At 42.7% G+C, this 24642-nt stretch overlaps 1 protein-coding gene across 4 annotated transcripts in view; it reads left to right on the top strand.

Moving 5' to 3' along the window:
- The window catches only part of DIAPH3 (diaphanous related formin 3), a 322031-nt gene that overhangs the window by 80841 nt on the left and 216548 nt on the right, over nucleotides 1-24642 (top strand). For all 4 annotated transcript variants that reach the window (XR_005448450.1, XM_038741262.1, XM_038741271.1 and 1 more), the window contains exon 9: nucleotides 24397-24507. Coding sequence is in view for 3 of the 4 variants with exons in the window: in XM_038741262.1 (XP_038597190.1) it covers nucleotides 24397-24507 (111 nt within the window). In the remaining variant the exon portion in view is untranslated. The remainder of the gene's footprint in view (nucleotides 1-24396; nucleotides 24508-24642) is intronic.

Below are 24642 nucleotides of genomic sequence, written 5' to 3'. Positions count from 1 at the left end.
CGGCGGGTTGATGGTGGGACAGGCGAGAACGAGGCACAGTGAGGAGATTAGCGGCAGAGGAGCGGAGGGTGCCGGGTGGGCAGTAGAAGGAGAGAAGGGAGGTGAGGTAGGAGGGGGCGAGGTGACGGAGAGTAGATGCAGAGGGTGAGGAGTTTTTGCCTGATGCATAAGTTGATTGGTAGCCACTGGAGATTTTTGAGTATGGGAGAAACATGCCCAGAGCATTTCGGCACAAAGACAATCTGGGCGGCGGCGTGAAGTATGGATTGAAGTGGGGAGAGACAGGAGGATGGGAGAGCGGAGAGGAGGCTGATGCAGTAATCCAGTCGGGATAGGATGAAGCGACTTGATTTTAATGTTCTAAGTGCCAGTGGTTAGGAGTTTCTGTTTGTTGCAGAGGTGGTTAGGCAGCCATTGAAGGTTCTTGAGGATAAGGATTGAACTTTTTTTTTTTTTTTTTTATAAAGGCAAAGTGATCCATGCAGCATAGTCAGGTTTGAATTGCAGTGGGGAGAGACAGGAGGCAGGGACGTCAGTGAAGAGGCAGATGCAGTAGCCACGGTGTGAAAGGCTAAAAGCTTGGATCAGCATGGTAGCAGTTTAGATGGAGAGGAAAGGGTGGATTTTGTCAATGTTGTGAAGGTAGAACCAGCAGGATTTGGTGGCAGATTGAATATGTGGGAGGAATGAGAGATGAATTTATACACTGTACTAAGCACTTATAAAGACATACTTAAATGTTATTTGGAAATGTTATTCTGTAAAGGAACGCTAGAGCAATTTATAGAGAAATTGACGATCCCTTACTCTCAATGCTATGTTTTTAAGCTTTTTGGTTGTGCTGAGCAACCAAGTTCTCAGCACACACATTCTCCCCACTTTGTGTTAGTTTTCTTTGCAGTTTGGTTAGTAATCATCATCAGAGTCTAAAGCTGCTGCTTGATATTATCCAGAAGTTAGACCTGTTAAATTGCATTTCTTTTTCATCTCTGAACTTCAGAGAGAATGTTGTTTAGGAAATATCACCTTAGGAAAAATATGTAATGAACTTCAAATAGAGGGTTTTTTTGCACCCAAATGAAATGTAAAACCTCAAGGCAAGAGGTTTTGTATACCTAAGACTTTCCTCAAGGACTCAGAAGGTTGCTCTCTTTCCTTCAGAATAATCTTTTGGAAGGTAGAGGAAACACTTCTAATCTACTCTGAAAGTGAGAGGCCAAATATCGAAAAGACAAAAGGTGAGGGGAAAAAACTGAATTAATGTAACCTTGGTAATAATAAAGATCCAAGTAGCCTTCTGATTCAGAGTTCAAGGATGGGTTTCTAGACTGTGTGCCCATTGTTGGGTAGGGATTGTCTCTATCTGTTACCGAATTTTACTTTCCAAGTGCTTAGTACAGTGCTCTGCACGCAGTAAGTGCTTAATAAATACGATGGAATGAATGAATAACTTGAGACAACCCCAAATTTGGAGTGTTCTGTATTCATCTGAAGACATACAGGGATTATTCGGTTAGTTCTTTTTTCTTGGTTCCAGGAAATTGAATGCTAAGTGAAAGAGCACTAAATGAAGTAAGGTACTGTGTATTAAATATTGTCAGAATCCCCAAAATGATTAAAAGAACAAATATAAATTCATCAGTGATTAAACAGTGACATGATCAAGTTGCAGTGTAGATAAGTACCAATAAAATCACTTGTAGGTGTTATTTGTGGAGCCTTGAAGTAGGCGCTTTGGGGATGGGAAAAGCAGAAAATTAAGCTAATCAGTCAGTGGTATTTGTTGAGTGCTTACTATGTGCAGAGGACCGAATTAAGTGCTTGGGAGACTACAACACAACAAAGTTGGTAGACATAGTAATGATTGGGTTATTTGTTAAGTGCCAAGCACTGTCCTAAGCACTGATTTAGATACTGAATAATCAGGTCCTACCTGGGGCTTAGGAAGTAAGTAGGAAGGAAAATAGGTATTGGATCCTTATTTTGTGCATGAGGGAACTGAGTCACAGAGAAGTGAAGTGGCTTTCCCAGATCACACAGCAGGTAAGTGGCGGAGCTGGGATTAGAACCCAGGGCCTCTGACTCTGAAGCCCATGCTCTTTCCACTAGACCATGCTGCTTCCCTGCCCACCAGGAGCTTACAGTCTAGAGTTAAACAGTGCTCTGGAAGTGTTTAAAAATCAACTAGGAGATAAGTGGATACATTGCCTTATGTACAATTGTGAAGAAAAAAGTGCAGATGCAATGATTAAAGAAAAATTGAGTAGCAAAATTCACAGTGTCTGTGAAAATTTGACTTTAAGCACAGTCATTGCTGACACTTAGGACAATGTCAGGTAACAGTGAGATTTTTCAGATTTATTTTTATTGTAATAATCTAAAAAATGTGGTATGTAACTGTGCCACTATGCACCAAGCACTGTGCTAAATGTTGGGATAGATACAACACAGTGAAGAAACTGAAGCACCTAGAGGTTAAGGGTAAGCTTTACTCCCAGACCTCTGCTCACTTAACTTCTCTCTGCCTCAGTCACCTTGTCCTATCTCACCTATCTGCTCACCTACTACAACCCAACCTGCACACTTCTCTCCTCTGGTGCCAACCTACTCTCTGTACCTTGATTTTATCTATACTGGCACCAGCCTCTCACCCATGCCCTGCCTCTCCATTTTCATATCCAACAGATGATCACGCTCCCCACCTTCAAAGCCTAATTGAAGGCACATCTCCTCCGAGAGGCCTTTCCTAAGCCCTCATTTCCTCTTCTCCCTTTCCCTTAAATAGAATAATAAGTACAAATATACACAAGTGCTGTGGGTCGGGAAGGGGGTAGAGTAGAGGGAGGGAGTAGGGGTGATGGGAAGGGAGGGGAGGAGGAGCAGAGGAAAAGGGGCTCAGTCTGTGAAGGCCTCCTGGAGGAGGTGAGCTTTCAGTAGGGCTTTGAAGGGGGGAAGAGAGCTAGTTTGGCAGATGTGAGGAGGCCAGAGGTAGGACGTGGGCCAGGGGTCAACGGCGGGACAGGCAAGAACGAGGCACAGTGAGGAGGTTAGCGGTTCTGTTTTGGCCGGAATAAGCATCCAATTTTATTTATTTATTTTTAAGTAGGGAAAGGATTATTCTGGAATCCTTCAAGGGAACATGGTTGACAGGTCATTTCTCCAATTGTTCATTCAAAAAGCAAGGACAGAATTGTGTCCTCTTGGACACCCATTGCTTCAGAGGGTTAAAGCTAGGGACCCAGTGCAAGTTCTGCACCAATCCCTGACTCTCCCCTGCTCTGTGCCACTCGGTCCAGCAATGGGCAACGAAATCATTTATCTGTTCTCTTTTCCCCTCTCTCCTCTCTTCCCTCTTTCTCTGCTCCCTTTCACCTGAGATCAGGTGATTGCTCCACCGAAAAATGTGGCCTCAGCAAAATAAGCACACGAAGTGGACAGTTGTAAAGCTGACAACTATTATTTGTTCAGCTGGGTAGAAGACCAAATGTTAATCAAAAAGAGGGAGTGCCTATAGAACCAGTTGAGTTTTGGGGTTGGAGTTACAAATGGGAACAAATAAACATGGTTGATACTGTAGAGGGGCAAGCAGCACTTAACTTCTCTGTACCTCAGTTACCTCATCTGTAAAATTCATTCATTCATTCAATTGTATTTATTGAGCGCTTACTGTGTGCAGAGCACTGTACTAAGCGCTTGGAAAGTACAAGTTGGCAACATATAGAGACGGTCCCTACCCAACAGCGGGCTCAATGGGGATAAGAGTGTGAGCCCCATGTGGAACAGCGACTGTGTCCAACCTGATTAACTTGTATCTACCCGAAGTGCCTAGAACAGTGTTTGGCACAAAGTAAGTAAGTGCTTAACCAGTGCCATAATTATTATCATTACTATTATTAAGCAGCAGAACCAAGAAAAGCCCATCAGTGAAATAAGGAACATCTGATAAGTGTTATCCCTTAACTAGACAGCACTTTTGAGCATCATAACTCTATTTTTCCATTCACATTTGGAAGAGAACATATAGGTCACTCAGCTGCGTTTATGTATATGGTTAGAATCTCATTGTCAGTATCATTTTTTTAATAAGAAAAATGGCCAGTTTAGCTTTTTCTACTTCTCAGATGTGTGGCATTCTTGAACTTATCAAGATCATGATTTCTTTAGAAGAGCAAGAAACAAATAACAAGATTAAGAAAAAGTTGATAGCATTAAATTTGTTGCTAATCATTTAATTAAGTGGTTGATCTAAGTGAAAGTATTTTATTTGAACTTTTTGATTAGTTATAAAAAAGATTTCCCCTCAGAAAAACAAATGCCTTAGAGAAATGAGACTGACCTGTTCATTAATTGGATAGTGTTTTGACAGGCTGAACCCAGGCAAGTCCAGATACTTGACATTAAATTTGATCTATGTCTCCTTCTCTGTGACTTGCTCTTTGACAGTTGAATTTGACAATAAAAACTGACCTTTTTAATCCTTCATTTACTAGCATTTCTGTTGCATGAAGCCTAAATGCATTTGGGTGGTTTTTTCCCCCATTTTTGCTATATATTGGTCTCATGACATATCATCGAAATAAAAACAACCAAAACAAAATCCATCTGAAAACTGAGATCATGGAAAACTCTAGAAATAGGATATTAGCAAAATTAAAAGTCACTCTTTATTGAAAAATCATGGAGACCATTCCTTAAAAACAGGTAGTTTTTTGTTGATGCTTTCAGGAACCTTTAATCTTTTGTATTTATTGGGTGCCTAAGGTGCTCAGAGCATGTTCTAAATTAACGGGGAGGAACAATACACTTAGAAGATATGATCCTGGGCTTCATGAACCTTACAAACTTTTGATGCTTCAGTGGGTTTATTTTGATTCCTTTAAATTGGGCAATTTTTTTTGTGGATCCAATTTTTCTGAGAACTTGCTGGATTCTAAAAGTTCATTAATTTTAGGAAATGAAAGGTCATTTTAACTATAATTTCATTTTTCCTTGTTTTAGATTTTCCTTGTTTTGTGCCTGAGAAGTCAGCAAAGTGAAATAAGAGTTTGAGAGATGTGTTTTAGTTCTTTTTTTTCCAGCATTGCTGTTTCCATATTGCAAGTCCTTCAATTTTCCAGGGTTAAACTTCAGTTTTCAATGAGCCATACTTCCTTGTTAAATTAACTTTATAGGGAAATGATTTTTTACATTTTAAAAATAACCTTCATGTTATTTTACTTTATTGTACTTTAAATTGTGCCTCCCAAACTACTTTTGACATCCAGCTGTTCATTCTTTAGGATAAAGAAAATGTAATGCAAAAAAGCACCCTCCTATTGCAGAAATTTCCATAGTTGGTGAGCATTTTAGACAAAGCAGATTTGCAATTTGCCAATTTAGGCAATTGTCCTAAGTGCCCTTATTATTTCATTCAGTATGTAATTTTCACTTTATTAAAATATTATCCAGGCTTTAGATTCTAAATTGAGTTTAGTCGTAGCTGAAATAGAGAAACCCATTAGTTAAATGGGGGTAAAAAAACAGTAGGCATTACTGTAATATTTTCTAATATCTAATAATAATTCTAAAATCAGCCCATCCATCACCTCCATGACTTGGCCCCTTTTTTGACAAAATTTGAAACTGTCGGACTTAATAGCCCTAAAATCTCCCTTATTCCTTTCTAGCCTCTCCCTTCTTTTCCAGCAGCATCTCAAGAGATCTCCCATCTTCTTTCAAAATCTAATCCCTCCACCTGTGCCTCCGACCCCATCCCTTTGTACCTAAACAAAATACTTGCCCCCTCTTTTCTTCCTTCACTGATCACCATATATAACAGTTCACTTTCCAGGGGCTTCTTCCCCAGGGCTTTCAAACGTACTCACCCCCTCCTAAAAAACCCTCCCTTGAGCCCACAACTCCCTCCAGTCATCACTTCATCTCCCTGCTACCCTTTCTGGGCAGCTGCTAGAGTGAGTTGTCTACATCCTCTGTGATCTTTGAGAGAGAGGTTTCTGTGCAATGAAGGGGATAGAATCCAGATTAGAGAGGGGGCTAAAAAGAGAATTGGAGGAGAGGACCTTGAGACAGCAAGTGTAAAGAAGTCTCTCAAGGAATTTGGAGAGGAACGGTAGAAGGGAGATGGGGCAATAACTGGAGGGAGCTGTGCGGTCAAGGGAGGGTTTTTTTTTTAGGATGGGGAGATATGGATGGGTATGTTTGACAGTGGTGAAGAAGAAGCCATTGGAGAGCCAACAGTTGAAGATGACAGTTGGGGAGGGAAGAAGGGAGAGGATAAGTTCTTTGATAAGGTGCTGAGGGATGGAGTCTGAAGCGAGGTGTAGGTGGATTTTGAGAGAAGGCAGGAGATCTTCTCTTTATACTGCTCGGTGATGGGAGAGCTGAAGAAAGGGCAGGAGGAGGGAGGAACTGGAGAGGAGCAGGGGAGATTTTTAGGGAGATCATGCCTGATAATTTCAATGTTCTCAATAAAGTAGGCGGCCAGCTCATTAGGGGCAAGAAATGGGGAGCTGGGGTGGGCAGGGGGTTTGAGGAGGGAGTTAAACATCTGGAACAACTGGTCAGGGCAATGGTTTTGGTGTCTCTTCACACAAACTGCCCTCTCTAAGGTCACCAGTGATCTCTTTCTAGCCAAATCCAACATCCTCTTTTCTATCCTAATCCTCCTTGACCTTTCAGCTGCCTTTGACACTGTGGACCACCCCTTTTCTCCTTGAATTTTATCCAACCTTTGCTTTACTGATACAGTACTCTCCTGATTCTCCTTCCATCTCTCTGGCTGCTCCTTTTCTATGTCTTTCATGAATTCCTCCCCTGACTCCCACCCACAGTGGGAGTTCCTCAAGGCTTAGTTCTGGGTCCCCTTCTATTTTCCATCTCTACCCACTTCTGTAGAGAAGTCATTCACTACAGAATTCATTATGCATGTTGCTGACTTGTACTTCCCAAGCGCTTTAGTACATTGCTCTGCACACGGTAAATGCTCAATAAATGTGATTGAATGAATTTATTCCCATAGTTTCAACTACCATTTATACCTGGGTGATTCCTAAATCTACTTCTCCAGCCCTAACATCTCTCCTCTGAAGTCTCCCATTTCCTCCTGTCTTCAGGGCATAAATGCTTAGGTATTCAGCCGACATCTCAAGTCTGAAAAAGAACTACTCATCTTCCCACCCAAACCCTGCCCTCACCCTGTATTTCCCATTACTGTAGCAACACCATTATCCTTCCTACCTCGTAAGCCCATAATCTTGACACTATCCTCAGCTCATCTTTCTTATTCAACCCACATATTGAATCTGTCACCAGACACCCTGTCCTCTCCAAATCACTGTGCTATTCCACGATGCTATTCCAAGCATTCTATCCCACCTTGACTACTGCATCATCCTTCTCATTGACTTCCCTGCCTTCTCCAGTCCATACTTAACTCTGCTGCCCCATCATTTTTCTGTGAAGTGTTCAGTGCACATCTTCCCAGTCCTCAAGAACCTCCAGTGGCTGCTCATCCACCTGTACTTCAAGCAGAAACTTCTTACCATTATCTTTAAAGCACTCAATCCATTCACCCTCTTCTATTTTATGTCACTGATTTTCTAATGCAACCCAGCCACCCACTTTGCTAATTAGAAACCTACTCACTGTACCTTGATCTCTTCATCTCACCTTGCCCATTACCCACATCCTTTCTCTGGCCTGTAACTCCCTGCCTCAATCTATGACAGAATACCACTCTCCTCAGCTTTAAAGCCAAGTTAAAATTGCATCCCCTCCTAGATGCCTTCCCCATCACATCTTCTCGAAGAGGCCTTCCTCTACTAAACCCTCATTTCCCCCACTCTATCACCCTTCTGCATTACCTGTGTCATGGTATTGACACCTGTCTACGGTATTAACACCTGTCTACTATGGTACTGACACCTGTCTACCTGTTTTGTTGTCTGTCTCCCCCTTCTAGACTGTTAGCCTGTTGTTGGGTAGGGACCATCTCTTTATGTTGCCAATTTGTACTTCCCAAGTGCTTAGTACAGTGCTCTGCACACAGGAAGTGTTCAATAAATATGATTGAATGAATGAACCTGTGCATTTGGATCTGTACCCTTCAAGCATTTTATATTCATTCCTCACTTAGCCCTAGAGGATTTGTTAATATATCTGTAATTTATTTCAATGTCTGTCTCCCCCTCTAGAATGTAAACTCTTTGGGACAGGGAATGTGCAATCTGCCAAGTGCTTAATACGATGCTCATTGCTTAATGAATACCATTCATTGATTATTTTTAACAAGAACTGCCATGCCTTTTTTTCCCTAAAGGTTCTGAATACAAAGATGACACATTTTGTGTCCTAAATTTATCACATACATCAGTGTGTATGGAATAATCCCCACACATGGTCTGCAATTCCTTCGCTTCTATTTTCTTTGCCTGACTTGGCTTTCAATTTTGTCTCTTGCTATTATGATCTTACTGATGCTGCTGTCCCAAAGAGGCCTCCACTGTTGGTTTCAGCATTTAAGACTCCCACTGTGATGGATGGAAGTGGGCAAGCTATTTTGAGTAGGGCCGGCCCCAGAGCTCACTGTGGCATAATGTCTCCATGCAAGTGGATCTGGTCTCAACTCTTTTGGGTTCCGGCAGTTAAGTGGGGGATAATCTCCGATGACCTGACTTCCTACGGGGATGTATGGGAAGCAAAGTGGAGGGATGAAACTCTGGACCTCCACTTCTGCCTGGCTTCCGTACTGCTGTTAATTTGTTCCACTCACTCCAACTCCCTCATCTCAGAACCCTTCTTTAGACCTTAGATGGTTGAGCTAAAGACCCATTCCTCCTGGGAGTATCCCACAGCTTTGAACCTTTCCCTTTCGGCTGTCCTCTACCCAGCTCCTGTATGTCCTCTCCTTTCAAAATTAGTTTTTACCAACGTATGGTTTTAAATTATCCGGCCCTTATACAGGTTGCCCCCCTTACAGCCCTTTCCCCTAATGCTTTTCTGACTCGCCACCCCAACCATGGGGACCAGTTGATTGCCACCTGCTCTGTAGTATTCATAAGCTAAACTGCTCCATCAGGACCTGGAAACCCAATCCTGGGAACCGAAATCCAGCAGTATAAAAGTTGTGTGGGAATTTGCACAGAATCCAGAAGGTGCTTCATGCATTTGTTGTAAGGCTATCAATCAATCAGTGGAATTTATTAAGCACTTTCTGTGTGCAGAGCATTTGACTAAGCACTTGGGAAGTACAATACAATGGAGTTGGTAGACATCCCTGCCCATACTGACCTTAAAAAAGAAGCAGCGTGGGTCAGTGGAAAGAGTACGGGCTTAGGAGTCAGAGGTCATGGGTTCTAATTCCAACTCTGCTACTTGTCTGCTGTGTGACTTTGGGCAAGTCACTTAACTTCTCTGTGCCTCTGTTACCTCATCTGGAAAATGGGGGTTAAGACTCTGAGTCCCACGTGGGACAACCTAATCACCTTGCATCTCCTTCAGTGCTTAGAACAGTGCTTGGCACATAGTAAGCGCTTAACACATACCATCGTTATTATTATTATTATTACAGGGAACATACAGAGTTGCCCTTTTGAACAATTATGCCTGAGCGTGGTATTATTTTTCACTTTTTCATGGTATTTGTTAAGCATGGTATTTGTTAGCCAGTACAATACTAAATGCTGGGGTACATACAAGCAAATCAGATTGGACACAGTCCATGTCCCATTCATCCCCACGTTGAAGGTGAAGTAACTGAGGCAAAGAGAAGTTGAGCGATGGACTCAGTCACACAGACAAGTCTGGCAAGGTATTACTTTGGTATTGGTGAAATGACTGTGTTCCAGGACCTCCATTTTTTTAATCTTGTCTCGTCATTTGTGTTTAAATGGCATATGATTGGTGCCACACCCCTACTCCCCCCCCCACCTTTTGTCTTTTTGCTTAAGACAAATTCTCATCCTTCAAATGTAAGTTCTATGGCATCAGTGTCCAAAATAAGCAAGTAGGTATGCATTACAAATCTGCTCATGTTAGTAATCTTTTCCCTCAGTGGGCTCGGCTAGTTCAGAAGGAAACTATACTACTTCTTCATGCCTAAAGATACAGCTTCACTGATCCATTTAACATCATGCAGGCCATATTTCACTTTGAGTTTGTTAAATCACCACTCACTGGTTATTAAAGTAGATTGCTTGGCTACACTTCTTTCCCCTGCAGATGGAGTAGCATCCTATTTTAAGTGATCCTTACTCTCTTAGATTTTTTTCAAATTTCCTGTGCGTTATTACTTAATCTATGATTCAGAATTTTCCATCTTTTGCATGGTAGTTATCTCAAGCATAGGATAACATTTCATTGCTGTTGGTGCACATGCTTAAATTTTTGCCTCATTTCTCTTCACTGAGTGTATAGTCAATTCATTAAAGTCATAAAACCAAGTCATAGAAGGGATCCTTTATACTTATCCAACATTTTCACTTCTTACATTGGTCAGTATTTTTTTTTCCTGCTTCACACTTGATTCCTCACATTCATTTTTCTCTCTCTGCCCATGGTAAGCATTTATTAAGGGTATTGGCAAGTTGGCAGCATGACTGAGACCGTTTATGATTGTACTCTTAAAGAACTGTGTTTTTTCAGGCCAGGCAAGTGGGAAGTGACCAGCTGATTTTGGCCATATTGGAACAAAAGTAAAGGGGTCACAGCTGCATAATTGAAATCAACCAAACAATTATGCAAATTGAGATGCAGCTGTACAGAAGCTTTGGTGTGTCTTGCTTTTCTTCTGTTCTCAAATGCATTGTGATTTGGAGTGCATTTTGAATTTTATTATTTAAAACATGAGCTACTGGCTCAGTAAGAACAAAACTTCCTCCTTATCTATCTATCTCCTCAGCCACTTTTGCGCTTATGTATTTATAAACAGAATGACCTAGTGGAAAGAGCATGGACCTGCAAATGACTGGACCTGGGTTTTAATCTTGGCTCTGCCACTTGTCTACGATGTGACCTTGGGCAAGCCAATTCTCTGTGCCTCAGTTCCCTCATCTGCAGAATGGGGACTCAGTACCTGTTTTTCCTGGGGACCTGATTATCTTGTTTGTACCCCAATGCTTAGTTCAGTTCTTGTCACATATTATGGGCTTCACAAGTATCACAATTATTATTATAGTATTATTAATTCTTGGCCTTCTTCAACACTTGTGCACTTGTCTTTCTCTTTAGTGTGTAAGCTCCTGGTGCATAGGAAATGTATTTTGGGCTTCTGTTATGCCTCTCAAGTGCTTAGTGCAATGCACCACATAAAATGGGTACTACATTAATGTCATTGCTATTACTAAATAATAATAATAATAATGACATTTATTAAGCGCTTATTACTACTAACTAAAGAGTGAGTTCAAAATGGAAACACATGAGATCAGAGGTCAGAACCCTGATTTTTCCGAATAAGACTAATTTCCAAGTCATTTAGGTTAATATAAAGCCTCTACTCCAGAACATGCCCACGTCTCCCCCATCCTAAAAAAACCCTCTCTTGACCCCACCTCTCCTTCTAGTTATCACCCTATCTCCCTCCTACCATTCCTTTCCAAACTCCTTGAACAAGTCATCTACACCCGCTGCCTCGACTTCCTCAACGCCAACTCTCTCCTTGACCCCCTCCAGTCTGGCTTCTGTCCCCTACATTCCACGGAAACTGCCCTCTCAAAGGTCACCAATGACCTCCTGCTTGCCAAATCCAACAGCTCCTACTCTATCCTAATTGTCCTCGACCTCTCAGCTGCCTTCGACACTGTGTACCACCCCCTTCTCCTCAATACGCTATCCAACCTTGGCTTCATAGACTCTGTCCTCTCCTGGTTCTCCTCCTATCTCTCCGGCCATTCATTCTCAGTCTTTTTTGCGGGCTCCTCCTCCCATCCCCTTACTGTAGGGGTTCCTCAAGGGTCAGTTCTTGGTCTCCTTCTGTTCTCTGTCTACACTCACTCCCTTGGTGAACTCATTCACTCCCATGGCTTCAACTGTTATCTCTATGCTGACGACACCCAAACCTACATCTCTGCCTCTGCTCTCTCTCCCTCCCTTCAGGCTCCTGTCTACTCCTGCTTTCAAGACACCTCCATCTGGATGTCTGCCCGCCATCTAAAACTCAACATGTCCAAGACTGAACTCCTTATCTTTTCTCCCAAACCCTGCCCTCTCCCTGACTTTCCCATCACTGTTGATGGCACTACCATCCTTCCCGTCTCACAAGCCCGCAACTTTGGTGTCATCCTCGACTCTGCTCTCTCGTTCACCCCTCACACCCAATCCGTCACCAAAACCTGCCAGTCTCACCTCTGCAACATTGCCAAGATCTGCCCTTTCCTCTCCATCCAACCTGCTACCCTGCTGGTTCAATCTCTCATTCTATCCCGACTGGATTACTGCATCAGCCTCCTCTCTGATCTTCCATCCTTCTGTCTCTCCCCACTTCAATCTATACTTCATGCTGCTTCCCGGATCTTCTGACTGGATTACTGCATCAGCCTCCTCTCTGATCTCCCATCTTCGTGTCTCTCCCCACTTCAATCTATACTTCACGCTGCTGCCCGGGTCATCTTTGTACAGAAACGTTCTGGGCATGTTACTGCCCTCCTCAAAAATCTCCATTGGCCACCAATCAACCTACGTATCAGACAAAAACTCCTCACTCTTGGCTTCAAGGCTGTCCATCACCTCACCCCCACCTACCTCACCTCCCTTCTTTCCTTCTACAGCCCAGCCCGCACCCTCCGCTCCTCTGCTGCTAACTTCCTCACTGTGCCTCGTTCTCTCCTGTCCAGCCATCGACCCCCTGGCCTGGAATGCCCTCCCTCCGCACATCCGCTAAGCTAGCTCTTTTCCTCCCTTCAAAGCCCTACTGAGAGCTCACCCCCTTCAGGAGGCCTTCCCAGACTGACCCCTCTCCTTTCTCTCCCCCTCCTCCCCCTCCCCCTAGCCCTACCTCCTTCCCCTCCCCACAGCATCTGTATATATGTTTGTACAGATATATCACTCTATTTCACTTGTACATGTTTACTATTCTGTTTATTTTATTTTGTTAATATGTGTTTTTTGTTGTCTGTCTCCTCCTTCTAGACTGTGAGCCTGCTATTGGGTAGGGACCGTCTCTATATGTTACCAACTTGTACTTCCCAAGCGCTTAGTACAGTGCTCTGCACACAGTAAGTGCTCAATAAATATGATTGAATGAATGAATGAAAGAAGAGATTAACAGTGAACAGTACTTTATTTTGTATCCCATTCCAGGGCAAAATACTCCAACTCAGAATAATTGGAAATTGTACTCTTGAATACATCTTGCCATATACAGATGTTCTGTAACTTAATTTAGAAAGAAAACATCAGTCAGTATGTGTAAGGGCTGAGAAAATGTGGCAGGGGCAGATGGGAGACTAGGCAGACCCTGAAAAGTGAGTCTGGAGAGATGTTTCTTTCACCCATCGATACCAAAAGTGGGGTATAATCATTATGACATTTATCAAGTAAATAATATGCAGTAAGCTATGGAATAGATAAAGGGTTATGAGATTGGACATGTCTCAAATGAGTATAATCGATGGCATCTGAGCACCTGTTGAGTGCAGAGCACTGAACTAAATTCTGTAGAGAGTAACAATAGAATCCCTAGATCCTGCATCTAAGGAGTTTGCAGTTTAGTGGGGACATATAAGATGAATGAAAGATCATATATCACATGTTGACAATATAGACTTATAGAGAAGCAGCATGGCTTAGTGGAAAGAGCACGGGTTTGGGAGTCAGAGGTGGTGGGTTCTAATCCCGGCTCCTCCACTTGTCAGCTGTGTCATCTTAGGACAAGTCACTTCACTTCTCTGTGCCTCAGTTACCTCATCTGTAAAATGGGGATTAAAACTGTGAGCCCTGCGTGGGACAACCTGATTACCTTGTATTATCCCAGGGCTTAAAACAGTGCTTGGCACATCGTAAGCGCTTAACAAATGCCTTTTTTCTTATTAGATAAGGAAACTGAGGGCCCTGAGGTTAGTGACTTGCCTAAGCTCACACAGCACAACATTAATATAGCTTTAAGACCCAGTTCTGCATATTAACTACACAGGTTGTACATATTTATTACTCTATTTATTTATTTATTTATTTATTTATCTTACTTGTACCTTTCTATCCTACTTATTTTATTTTGTTGGTATGTTTGGTTCTGTTCTCTGTCTCCCCCTTTTAGACTGTGAGCCCACTGTTGGGTAGGGACTGTCTCTATGTGATGCCAATTTGTACTTCCCAAGCGCTTAGTACAGTGCTCTGCACATAGTAAGCGCTCAATAAATACGATTGATTGATTGATTGACAGCATTGAGTGAAACAAAAGTTTCCACTGAATGGACTGCTAGCATCTAAGCAATGCCCTTTACCTCCTGTTGCTGCACATGTGAGAAGAATGGGAGACAGCCAAATACTGAAGCAGCTTCTTTGATGAAGTGACATAGGGTCAGATTACTAAGAAGAATTGAAGAATTATTTGAAAGTCACAATGAAGCAAAAGTCTCAGCTGCTTTGGAAAATTTAGATTAGATTATTATATAAAATTTATATCAGAACAGCCTGTGTGTACCAATTAAAAGTAGATTGACAGCTTTTTCCAGTCACTGCCCAAGGGAGGACTGCTGGCTCTAGCCGAGTATGGGCTCTCTGTGCCTGCAGTGGGGAAAACTGCACTGATGCCATAGGGTTTTAGTGGAACTGTGATGTGCCAGCCATTTCTGACTTGCATTTACCTCTCGTTAGAAATCAACTGCAAGAAAATAGATCAGACCTTACTGCTATAAGGAGAGGCGTGGTGGTCCTTGAACAGACACTTTGGAAACATCAGAAGGCCGGGAGTCAGACTTGGAAAACAAAAGAAAATAATAAGCGCACTTGAACAGCCCAAGGCGATTTTTATGTACACCTAATGTAGAATGGACTCTTAATCACGCATATGCGTGATAGGCTACATTGTCTTACAGCTAGGATTTCCATAATCGTCCAAAAATATGAAGGAGAATCACACACACATCTATCACTAACATAGGTGTGTTAAAAATATTACTGTTGTGGGTTCCAGGGAACTCTGTTTTTGTGGATGATAAGACTAGCTGTTACATTTTAAATGTATTGGCTTCAGAAAACTGAGAATATGTCCCTCTAAGAATATCCAGCTATCTATTTTAGAGGCCTTTCAGAATGATATGAATAAATTTAATCTTTCAGTTGGTTTGAGTGACAGGGATAAAAAATTGAATAAAGTGGAGTAATATGGCAACCAGCATTTTCTTTACAGTTCACAATCTAAAGGCTGAGATGTAACAAATACATGTATCCAAATGTACATATCTGATTGACATGCATCTATTCCAGTGCCTGACATATAGTAAGCATTTAATAAATGCCATAATGATGATAATCCAACCATGCTTTAGGATTCCTAATGGAAATGAAAGAAACAGACATAGATATAATTTTTCAAGCATCTCTGAGGATCCTTATATGTGGGCAAACATCCCCTTTTACAGAAGGAATTTACAATGCTCGAGGTGCTTCAGGTGTATAAACTCACTGATAATGGATCTTTAAATCTAGATTGTCTTCTACTCCGACTATGAAATAGTCCTCTCTTGCTCACTGAGCCCTCTGTGCCGTTATTTGTATCTTATACTGCTAAAGGAAGTATGAACAGCCAACCAGTGGTATTTTTTGAGTGCAGGAAATGTGCAGAGCACTTTACCAAGCACTTGGGAGAGTACAAGAGTTGGTAGACATGTTCTTTGCCCACAGTAAAGTCAAAGTTTAAAGGGGGAGACAGGCAAATAAACTGATGTTTTTATATGTGCTGGGTGGCTGAGGCTGGGGTAAATATCAAGTGTTTAAAGGGTACAGATCCAAGAGATGCAGCATGGTCCTGGGATTCAGAAGGTCCTGGGTTCTAGTCCTGGTCCTGCCACTCTCCAGCTATATCAATCAATCAATCGTATTTATTGAGCGCTTACTGTGTGCAGAGCACTGTACTAAGCGCTGGGGAAGTACAAGTTGGCAACATATAGAGACAGTCCCTACCCAACAGTGGGCTCATAGTCTAAAAGGGGCAAGTCATTTCACTTCTCTGTGCCTCAGTTACCTCATCTCTAAAATGAGGATTAAGACTGTGAGCTCCATATGGGTCATGGACCGGGTTCAGCCAGATTGTCTTGTATCTACCCCAGTGCTTAGAACAGTGCTTGGCACTGAGCAACCACATAACTTCTAGACTGTAAGCTCGCTGTGGTCTGGGAACAGGTCTACCAACTCCGTTATACTGTACTCTTCCAAGCACCTAGTCGAGCATACAGTAAGCTTGCAGTAAATGATTGATTAACCAATAACATTTAATAATTATTATTATTATGGTATTAACTGCTTAACTACATTTAATAATAATAATAATTATTATTATTATGGTATTAAGTGCTTAACCAAGTGCCAGGCACTGTACTAAGCACTAGGGTGGATCCAAGTAAATCGGATTGGACACAGTCCATCCCACATGGGGCTCACAATCTCAATCCCCATTTTACAGATGAGGTAACGTGGCCCAGAGAAGTAAAGTGATTTGCCCCAGGCCACACAGCAGACAAGCGGCAGAGTTGGGATTCGAACCCACGACCTTCTGACTCTCAGGCCTTTGCTCGATCCACTATGCCATGCTGAAGGCTTACTTGGAGCTGGCTTCTGGGAGAAGCCGTGATTTTAATAAGACTTTGAAAGTGGTTGTTGTTGACAGCAACATACAGGGGTACCTATAGGAGAAGACCCCCAAAAGGGAAGGAATCCTCCTATCAACTTTATATAATTAGCAATCCAAAAATGAAAGAACGAGACGACACCGCAGAAGAGCCACAACATTGCAGTTTACTGGCTCGTCTGTACATTGATTTAGTTGACCAGTAGACTCTGACCCACATCGCAAAGACCAGTGTCTCCTGAACCCCTTTTATTCCTTTCAACACTCTTTGCCCCTCCCTGATTTCCCCCTAAAGGTGGGCCTCGTCCCCTCTGTCGTTAGCTTGGGTGGTCTGGGGCATTCTGAGGTGTGCCTGCGTATTTTGAAGTTTGGAAATCTGCACAATTCTTGAAAAAGGGTCAAGACCGGGGCTGCTAGTTTGACCTATTGGGCTGAGTGTCTGGGGAATGAGATACCTCCACCCTCTTGTTTTAGCATCACTATTTGAGTGGCAACAAAGACAATCCTGGAGGTAGCAGGATTGTGGTGATGCCATGTGAAACCCACCACCCGCCTTCCTCTCTCCCAGCTACCACTTCCTTCCACAGCCAATAATAATTAATAATAATGATGGCATTTATTAAGAGCTTACTATGTGCAAAGCACTGTTCTAAGCGCTGGGGAGGTTACAAGGTGATCAGGTTGTCCCACGGGGCAGTCTTAATCCCCATTTTACAGATGAGGTACTGAGGCAGAGAGAAGTTAAGTGACTTGCCCAGAGTCACACAGCTAAGTGGTGGAGCCAGGATTTGAACCCATTACCTCTGACTCCAAAGCCCGTGCTCTTTCCACTGAGCCATGCTGCTTCTTTGTTGTGCTGGTAACTGTCCTGAACGTACCCTTTTTATGTTCTATTTGGCAATCATATTTATTGAGCGCTTACTGTGTGCAGAGTACCGTACTAAGCACTTGTTGTGTTTACTTTTGTGTGACTTCTGGTACCTGCCTTTTGTGTTACTGCCAGGAATGGCTTGTTCCACCCTATTCTCCTCCTTCCAGTATTCACCATATATGCAGTTTGAGTATTCCAACATTGGCCATAGGTACCCTCAACCTCAATGCCTAGCCTTGGTAACACTGGAGAGAGTGGTGGTCTGTTGTATATGAAAGGGGAGGGAGCTCCATAGCTGAGGAAGGACGAGGGCAAGGGGTCAGCCGTGAGATAGATGAGATTGAGGTACAGTGAGTAGATTGACATTAGACTGGCATTGCTGTATTTTACTTTTCCAAGTGCTCAGTACAGTGCTTAAGTACTCAAAAAATACAGTTGAATGAATTAGAGGAGTAGAGTGTGTTGGCTAGGTTATAGGAGAAAATCAGCATGGTAAGATAGGAGGGGAAGAGCTGATTGCTTTAAAGCTAACATAAGTATTTTCTGTTTAATGTTGAGGTGGATAATATTAATAATAAAAATGGTACTTGTTAAGCACTTACTATGTGCCAAGCACTGTTCCAAGCACTGGGGTAGATACAAGTTAATCAGGTTGGATACATTCCCTGTCCCAAATGGGGCTCACACTCTTACTCTCCATTTTACAGACGAGGCATAGAGAAGTTAAGTGACTTGCCCAAGGTCACACAGCAGACAAGTGGCAGAGCCAGGATTAGGACCTAGCTTCTGCTGGCTTTCAGGCCTGAGCTCCATCTACTAAGCCACGCTGCTTCTCCAAGCAGTTGGTAACCAATGGAGGCTCTTGAGTAGAGAGGAAACATGGACTGAACTTTTTTTTAGAAAAATGGTCAGGACAGCGCAGTGAATTATAGACTGGAGCAGAGATAAACAGCTTGTGGAGAGGTCAGCGAAGAGGATGATGTAGCGAAGATGGGCTGTAACTGGATCAATGCTGTTGGAGCCTCTTGAGAGGAGACAGGGACTGAACTTTTTTTTTAGAAAAATGGTGTGGACAACACAGTGAATTATGGACTGGAGAGGAGAGAAACAGGATGTGAGAATAATGGAGAAGAGGCTGATGTAGTGAAGGTGAGATACAACTGGATCAGTGATGTAGCAGTTTGGAAAGGAAAGGGTGGGTTTTAGTGTTGTGAATTGACAGAGCTAGGAGTAGTGCTTGGCACATAAGTGCTTAACAAATACATTTTTTAAAAACTTTGGTTATGGATTGAATGCGCAGGTTGAATAATAGTGATGAGGTGAAGATAATCAATTGATCAGTCAAAGGTATTTGTGAACACTTACTATGTATAGAGCATTCTACTAAGTGCTTGAGAGAGTATTATGCAAGAAAGTTAGCAAATATTTTCTTCTCACGACAGATTAATTCTATTTATTTCTATTGATGCCTGTTTACTTGTTTTGATGTCTATCCCCACCCCGCTCTCAGACCATAAGCCCGATTTGGGCAGGGATAGTCCCTTTTGCTGTATTGTATTTTCCAAGCGCTTAGTCCAGTGCTCTGCACGCAGTAAGCACTCAGTAAATATGATTGAAGTGAATTCAACTGAATCTAGATAATGCCAAGGTTATGGGCTTGGGAACAGGGAGCATAGCAGAGAAGCAGCATGGCTCAGTGAGAAGAGCACGGGCTTGGGAGTCAGAGGTCATGGGTTCTAATCCCGGCCCCGCCACTTGTCAACTGTGTGACTTTGGGCAAGTCACTTAACTTCTCTGTGCCTCAGTTACCTCATCTGTAACATGGGGATTAAAAGTGTGAGCCCTACGTGGGACAACCTGACTACCTTGTACCCCCCCAGCGCTTAGAACAGTGCTTGGCGCATAGTAAGCACTTAACAAATGCCAACATTATTATTATTATTATAGTGGTGTAATCTACATTGATGAGAAATACTAGGAGAAGGACAGGGTGTAGATGGGAAGATGACTCCTGTTTTGGACATGTTTAGTGTGAGATTTCGACGGGACATCTAAGGCAAGATGTCCTGAAGGCAGGAGGAAATGTGAGACCGCAGAGAAGGAGGGAAGTTAGGGCTGGAGAGGTAAATTAGGGGATCAACCATGTAGAGATGGGAGTTGAAGCTGTGGGAGCAAATGAGTTCTCCAAGGGGGTGGGTATTGATGGAGTATAGAAGCGGTTCCAGAACTGAGCCTTGAGAGATTCCCACTGTTAGAGGCCTGTAAAAGAAACTAAAAAGGAGCAATCAGAGAGATGGGAGAAGAATTAGAAAGAACAATGTCAACGAAGCCAAATTTAGATAACGTTTCAAAGTTTAGGGGGTGGTCACAGTGGCAAAGGCAGCTGAGAGATCTAGGAGGATTAGGATGGAGTCGAAACTTGGATTCAGCAAATATGAGTTGGTGATCTTAAGAAGGGCAGTTTTCATGGAGTGGAGGGAGTTAAGAGAATTGGAGGAGAGGAAGTGGCAACAGGGAGTGTAGATAACTAGGTCAAAATGTTTGGAGATGAATAGTAGGAGGGAAGAGGAAGCCATAACTGGAGGAAGCCAAGGGGTCAAAAGAAGGTTTTTTAGGATAGGGGATACATGAGCCTGTTTGAAAGCAGTATTCGTCTTATTAAACTACGTTTCTTTCCAACAGTTCTACAACCCATGGCAGTGGAAGGAATAGAATTTGCAAGCTCAGAAATTGGTTATCAAATCATGTAATTACTGTGTATTTCAGATAGAGAATTTGGAACATCCCACTGGTGATTAACCCAGAGCTAGCATTTGATGCTCATGAAACAGTCACCCTGAGGGAAGCAAGCAAGGTAGTTAAATGAATTGAATGAGGGATCTGCCAGTCCTCTGCAGCCTTTGGCAGAATTAATAGAATCATGCTTCTGCCATGTATCTTTGGGGCAGATCTTAAGGCTAGTCCTTTCTTATCTTTCTTTGCATCTGGATAAAAGTTGCTGTTAAGGTGGATAGAAGCATCAGTTGGGAAAAGGGAAGAACAATAGAAAATGGGAGGTTTTCTTCCAAAATGAGTTAAGTAGAAGCTCTAAAGTAATAAACTTTTTTCCTTGCGATTCATTCTGAAGAACTCTTTGGAAGAGGGAAGGTGCTAGCATTCGATCAGATCTTTCCCCTTTACAAAGCCAAATTGAAAATGATCACCCACTTTCCTGGTCTTATTTTAAACTAACATACAAAACAGGGCATTTACATGATTCAGCTCTTCAAATGGAAGTTGCTTCAATTTGTGGCACATCAGTCAATCAGTGGTATTTATTACCACATTTATTACCACTTATCTTTTAGACTGTGAGCCCACTGTTGGGTAGGGACTGTCTCTATATGTTGCCAATTTGTACTTCCCAAGCGCTTAGTACAGTGCTCTGCACGTAGTAAGCGCTCAATAAATATGATTGATGATGATGATGATTTATTACCACCGTCTCAGAGCACTGTACAGGCTCTTAATAGCTCAGTCAAGTTAGAAGAAAAAGTTGCTGCATGTAAGTAGTTGTAGTAGTAGAGTAGCAACAATAAAGTAGATAGTAGATAAAGCATGGTCCTGGGAGTCAGAAGGTCTTGGGTTATAGTCCAGGTTCTGCCATTTGTCTGCTGTGTGATCCTTAACTTCTCTGTGCCTCACTTACATCATCTGTAAAATGTGATTAAGACTGTGATCTCCATTTGGGATATAAACTGTGTCCAACCTGATTAACCTGTATTCACCCCTGCACTTCAAACAATGTCTGACACATAGTAAGTGCTTCATAAATATTATTATTATTATTATCATTATTTAGCATCTACTTGGTGCGGTTACCTGTAGTTGGCAGTGTAAAGTAATGGTGACATAGTCCCTGTCCATACAGTGCTTATCATCTAAATGGGGGAGAAAAGACATAAAAATAAAATAAATAAAAAATAAAATACAGATAGAGGAAGTGGAAGAGTATAAAGTTATGTACATGAGTGTTCTGGGGTGAATATCTGTGGTGAGGCTGCGGAAAGCCATTTTGTTGACCAAGAAGCCCTTTCATGTGTGACTGTTTTTATGAACCCATGAACAACAACATGGAGGAATGAATTCGAGAAGGAACTAGGCTGTTCCAGGACAGATTTTTGCAAAGCTGGTTCATGGAGTGGGCAAGGGTGGGTGGGGGCGAAGGGCGTGGCGGGGAGAGGGATAGCCTTCACTCCTCGCTTTACCCAGTAATGGGCCTGGACCAGTCAGCAACCGCCATGTAGGAGCTGCTGTGATGTCTGAGGCAGAGGCAGCTAAAAGGCAGTCACCTGGAGACGCGAGGAGCCGGCCAGGTACGAGATGACGTGACTAGAAGGCGGTTGCCATGAGCTGAGAATCGGAATGCTGTGCAGGCCACGGCGACGGGACGTGGCCCCTGCAAACCAGCTAAGACTTGTACAAGGCGTCCGCGACGCCGTTCACAGCCATCACGAACCATCACGGCTGCCCTGAGCCGGACGTACTTCCCGAATTCTTCTGACATGGAACAATCTTTCTGAACTCAGGGCAAACAGTTGGATGGGTAGCTATGTTTGGGGTGTGTGTGTGTGTGTGTGTGTGTGCGCGCGCGCACGTGCGCGTGCATATGCATTTCCCCCTTCAATCAGGATTGGAATTGAATGAAGTTTTTCATTTTTGAATTTATCACAGATTGCCGGATTTTTGAATTTGTCACAGAATGCAGGGTCTAGGAAATTCCTCGTCATTATGTTTGATTAGGATCCATTTCAATCAATCAATCAATCAATCGTATTTATTGAGCGCTTACGGTGTGCAGAGCACGGTACTAAGCGCTTGGGAAGTACAAGTTGGCAACATATAGAGACAGTCCCTACCCAACAGTGTGCTCACAGTCTAAAAGACATACTGGACCGGTTAGGGACTCCTGGCTATGGAGATCGGTTAGGATAGTGGGATTTTCCAACGCAGGAGGAGAGACTGGTTTGGAACCCATAAAGCAGGTTCCCAGTTTGGGAGTAAGGGCTGGTTTGGAATCCATAGAGCAGTACCCGGGACTCGTGACATAAATTGGCAACAAAGAAATGTCATTGAGTGCCTGAAATTAGAGGCGAATCCTTAAGGGACCGCAGACAGAGATGGGGCTCATGACAATATCTAGTGCTTTAGGGGTACAGCTCCGAGGATGTAGGTAACATAGAAGTGAGGAGAAATGAGGTCTTCAAAAGGGAAGGCCTCTTGAGGCAGGGTGACGGGGAGAGATGAGTCAAGGAAAATGCCAAAACTGTGGTCTTGTGAGGTGGGAAGGATGGTTGTGCTGTCTACAGTGGTAAGAAATTCAGGGGAAGGGGGTTTTGGTGGTAAGGTAAGGAGTTCTGTTTTGTTCATAAATTTGGGGTGTCATCAGGACATCCAAGAGATGTCTGAGACTGGAGGAGGAGAGAGATCAGGGCTGGGAAGGTGGATTTGGGAATCATCCACATAAAGACGGTATTTGAAATCATGGGAGTGAATGAGGTCTCCAAGGAAGTGGGTGGGTTTAGATGAAGAATAGAAGGGGACATGGAACTGACCCTTTTTGCATCTTCGGAGTTAGCGGGTATAAGGCAGAGGAGGTCTTGTGAAAGAACTGAGAGGGACTGATCAGGGAGATAATAATAATAATGATGGTATTTGTTAAGCGCTTACTATGTACAAAGCACTGTTCTAAGCGCTGGGGAGATTACAAGGTGATCAGGTTGTCCCACGGGGGGCTCATGGTTTTAATCCCCATTTTACAGATGAGGTAACTGAGGCACAGAGAAGTGAAGTGACTTGCCCAAAGTCACACAGCCGACAGTTGGTGGAGCTGGGTTTTGAACCCATGACCTCTGACTCCAAAGCCCGTGCTCTTCCCACTGAGCCACGCTCCTTCTCTATAATATATACAGGCAATCAGAGAATCCAAAGTTAGATAATCTTTCCATGAAAAGGGGTGCTTCACAGCGTTGAAGGCAGCTGAGAGGTTGCAGGGAAATAGTGTGGCCTTTTTTAAAGAGGCCCTTGGATTTGATAAGATGGAGGTCATTTTCATGAGATTCAGAAAGATTCTTTTTAGCATGTATTTAAGAACAGATCAGTGGGAATACTTTAGCAGCAAGGCCCAGAAGTGCCAACTTTCCATTTTGAGCATGCGGGCAAAATTGGGGAGGGATTTTAGTGAGGGTAAGGATTCGGTGAAACAGTCTTCAAAGGGCTAATAGGCCAAAAAGCTAACAACTAGGGGTGTGTGTTTTCAGCCCTAATGGGGTAGTTTCACTTTCTGTAAGTGACCTAAGGTGAGCATGTCTGTTAGATGCCATGTGAGCTACCATCCCCATTGCTTCCTGGATTGGGCATCTGTGGGCAGGGCCTATCTCATCACATTGGTAATAAGCGTAAGAAAGGTAGGCAGAAGTTAAAGGGTTAAGTAAAAAAAAATATGTTTAGTCTTTAAAAAAAACACATAACATTTCGGAGGGAAATGTCTAACTGTTTCATTTCCTCTGGTTTTGAAATAGTAATTTTAAATTATTTTTAAATTTTGATTCCAGCAAACAGGAAATCATTCTTTATCTCTCCTAATTACAGAACGTAAATATTTGGAAGAACTGGAAGTTGAATTGTGGTATTTCTTGGTTGTCAGTATTTTTGATATTAAAGCAATGCAGTAGTTTACCTTTATTAATGTTGTCTATTGTAGGTGGCTTGTATGCAGCTTATTAATGCTCTTGTTACATCTCCTGATGATTTAGACTTCAGGCTCCATATCAGGAATGAATTTATGCGCTGTGGATTGAAAGAGATCTTGCCAGTAAGTGCCCTCTAATCTTTTGTTATATTACTGTTTGTCAGTAGACTAGCCCAAGTGAGGGGAAAAGTTACATAAAATGCCTTCCAAAATAACTTCTTAAGCCTGGGTGTGAGGGAGTTATGCATGGAGAAATGA

The sequence above is a fragment of the Tachyglossus aculeatus genome, chromosome 2, assembly GCF_015852505.1.
Source record: "Tachyglossus aculeatus isolate mTacAcu1 chromosome 2, mTacAcu1.pri, whole genome shotgun sequence".
NCBI lineage: Eukaryota > Metazoa > Chordata > Mammalia > Monotremata > Tachyglossidae > Tachyglossus > Tachyglossus aculeatus.
The sequence above is the reverse complement of the archived record's forward strand: the minus strand, read 5'-3'. Positions and strand labels throughout refer to the sequence as shown.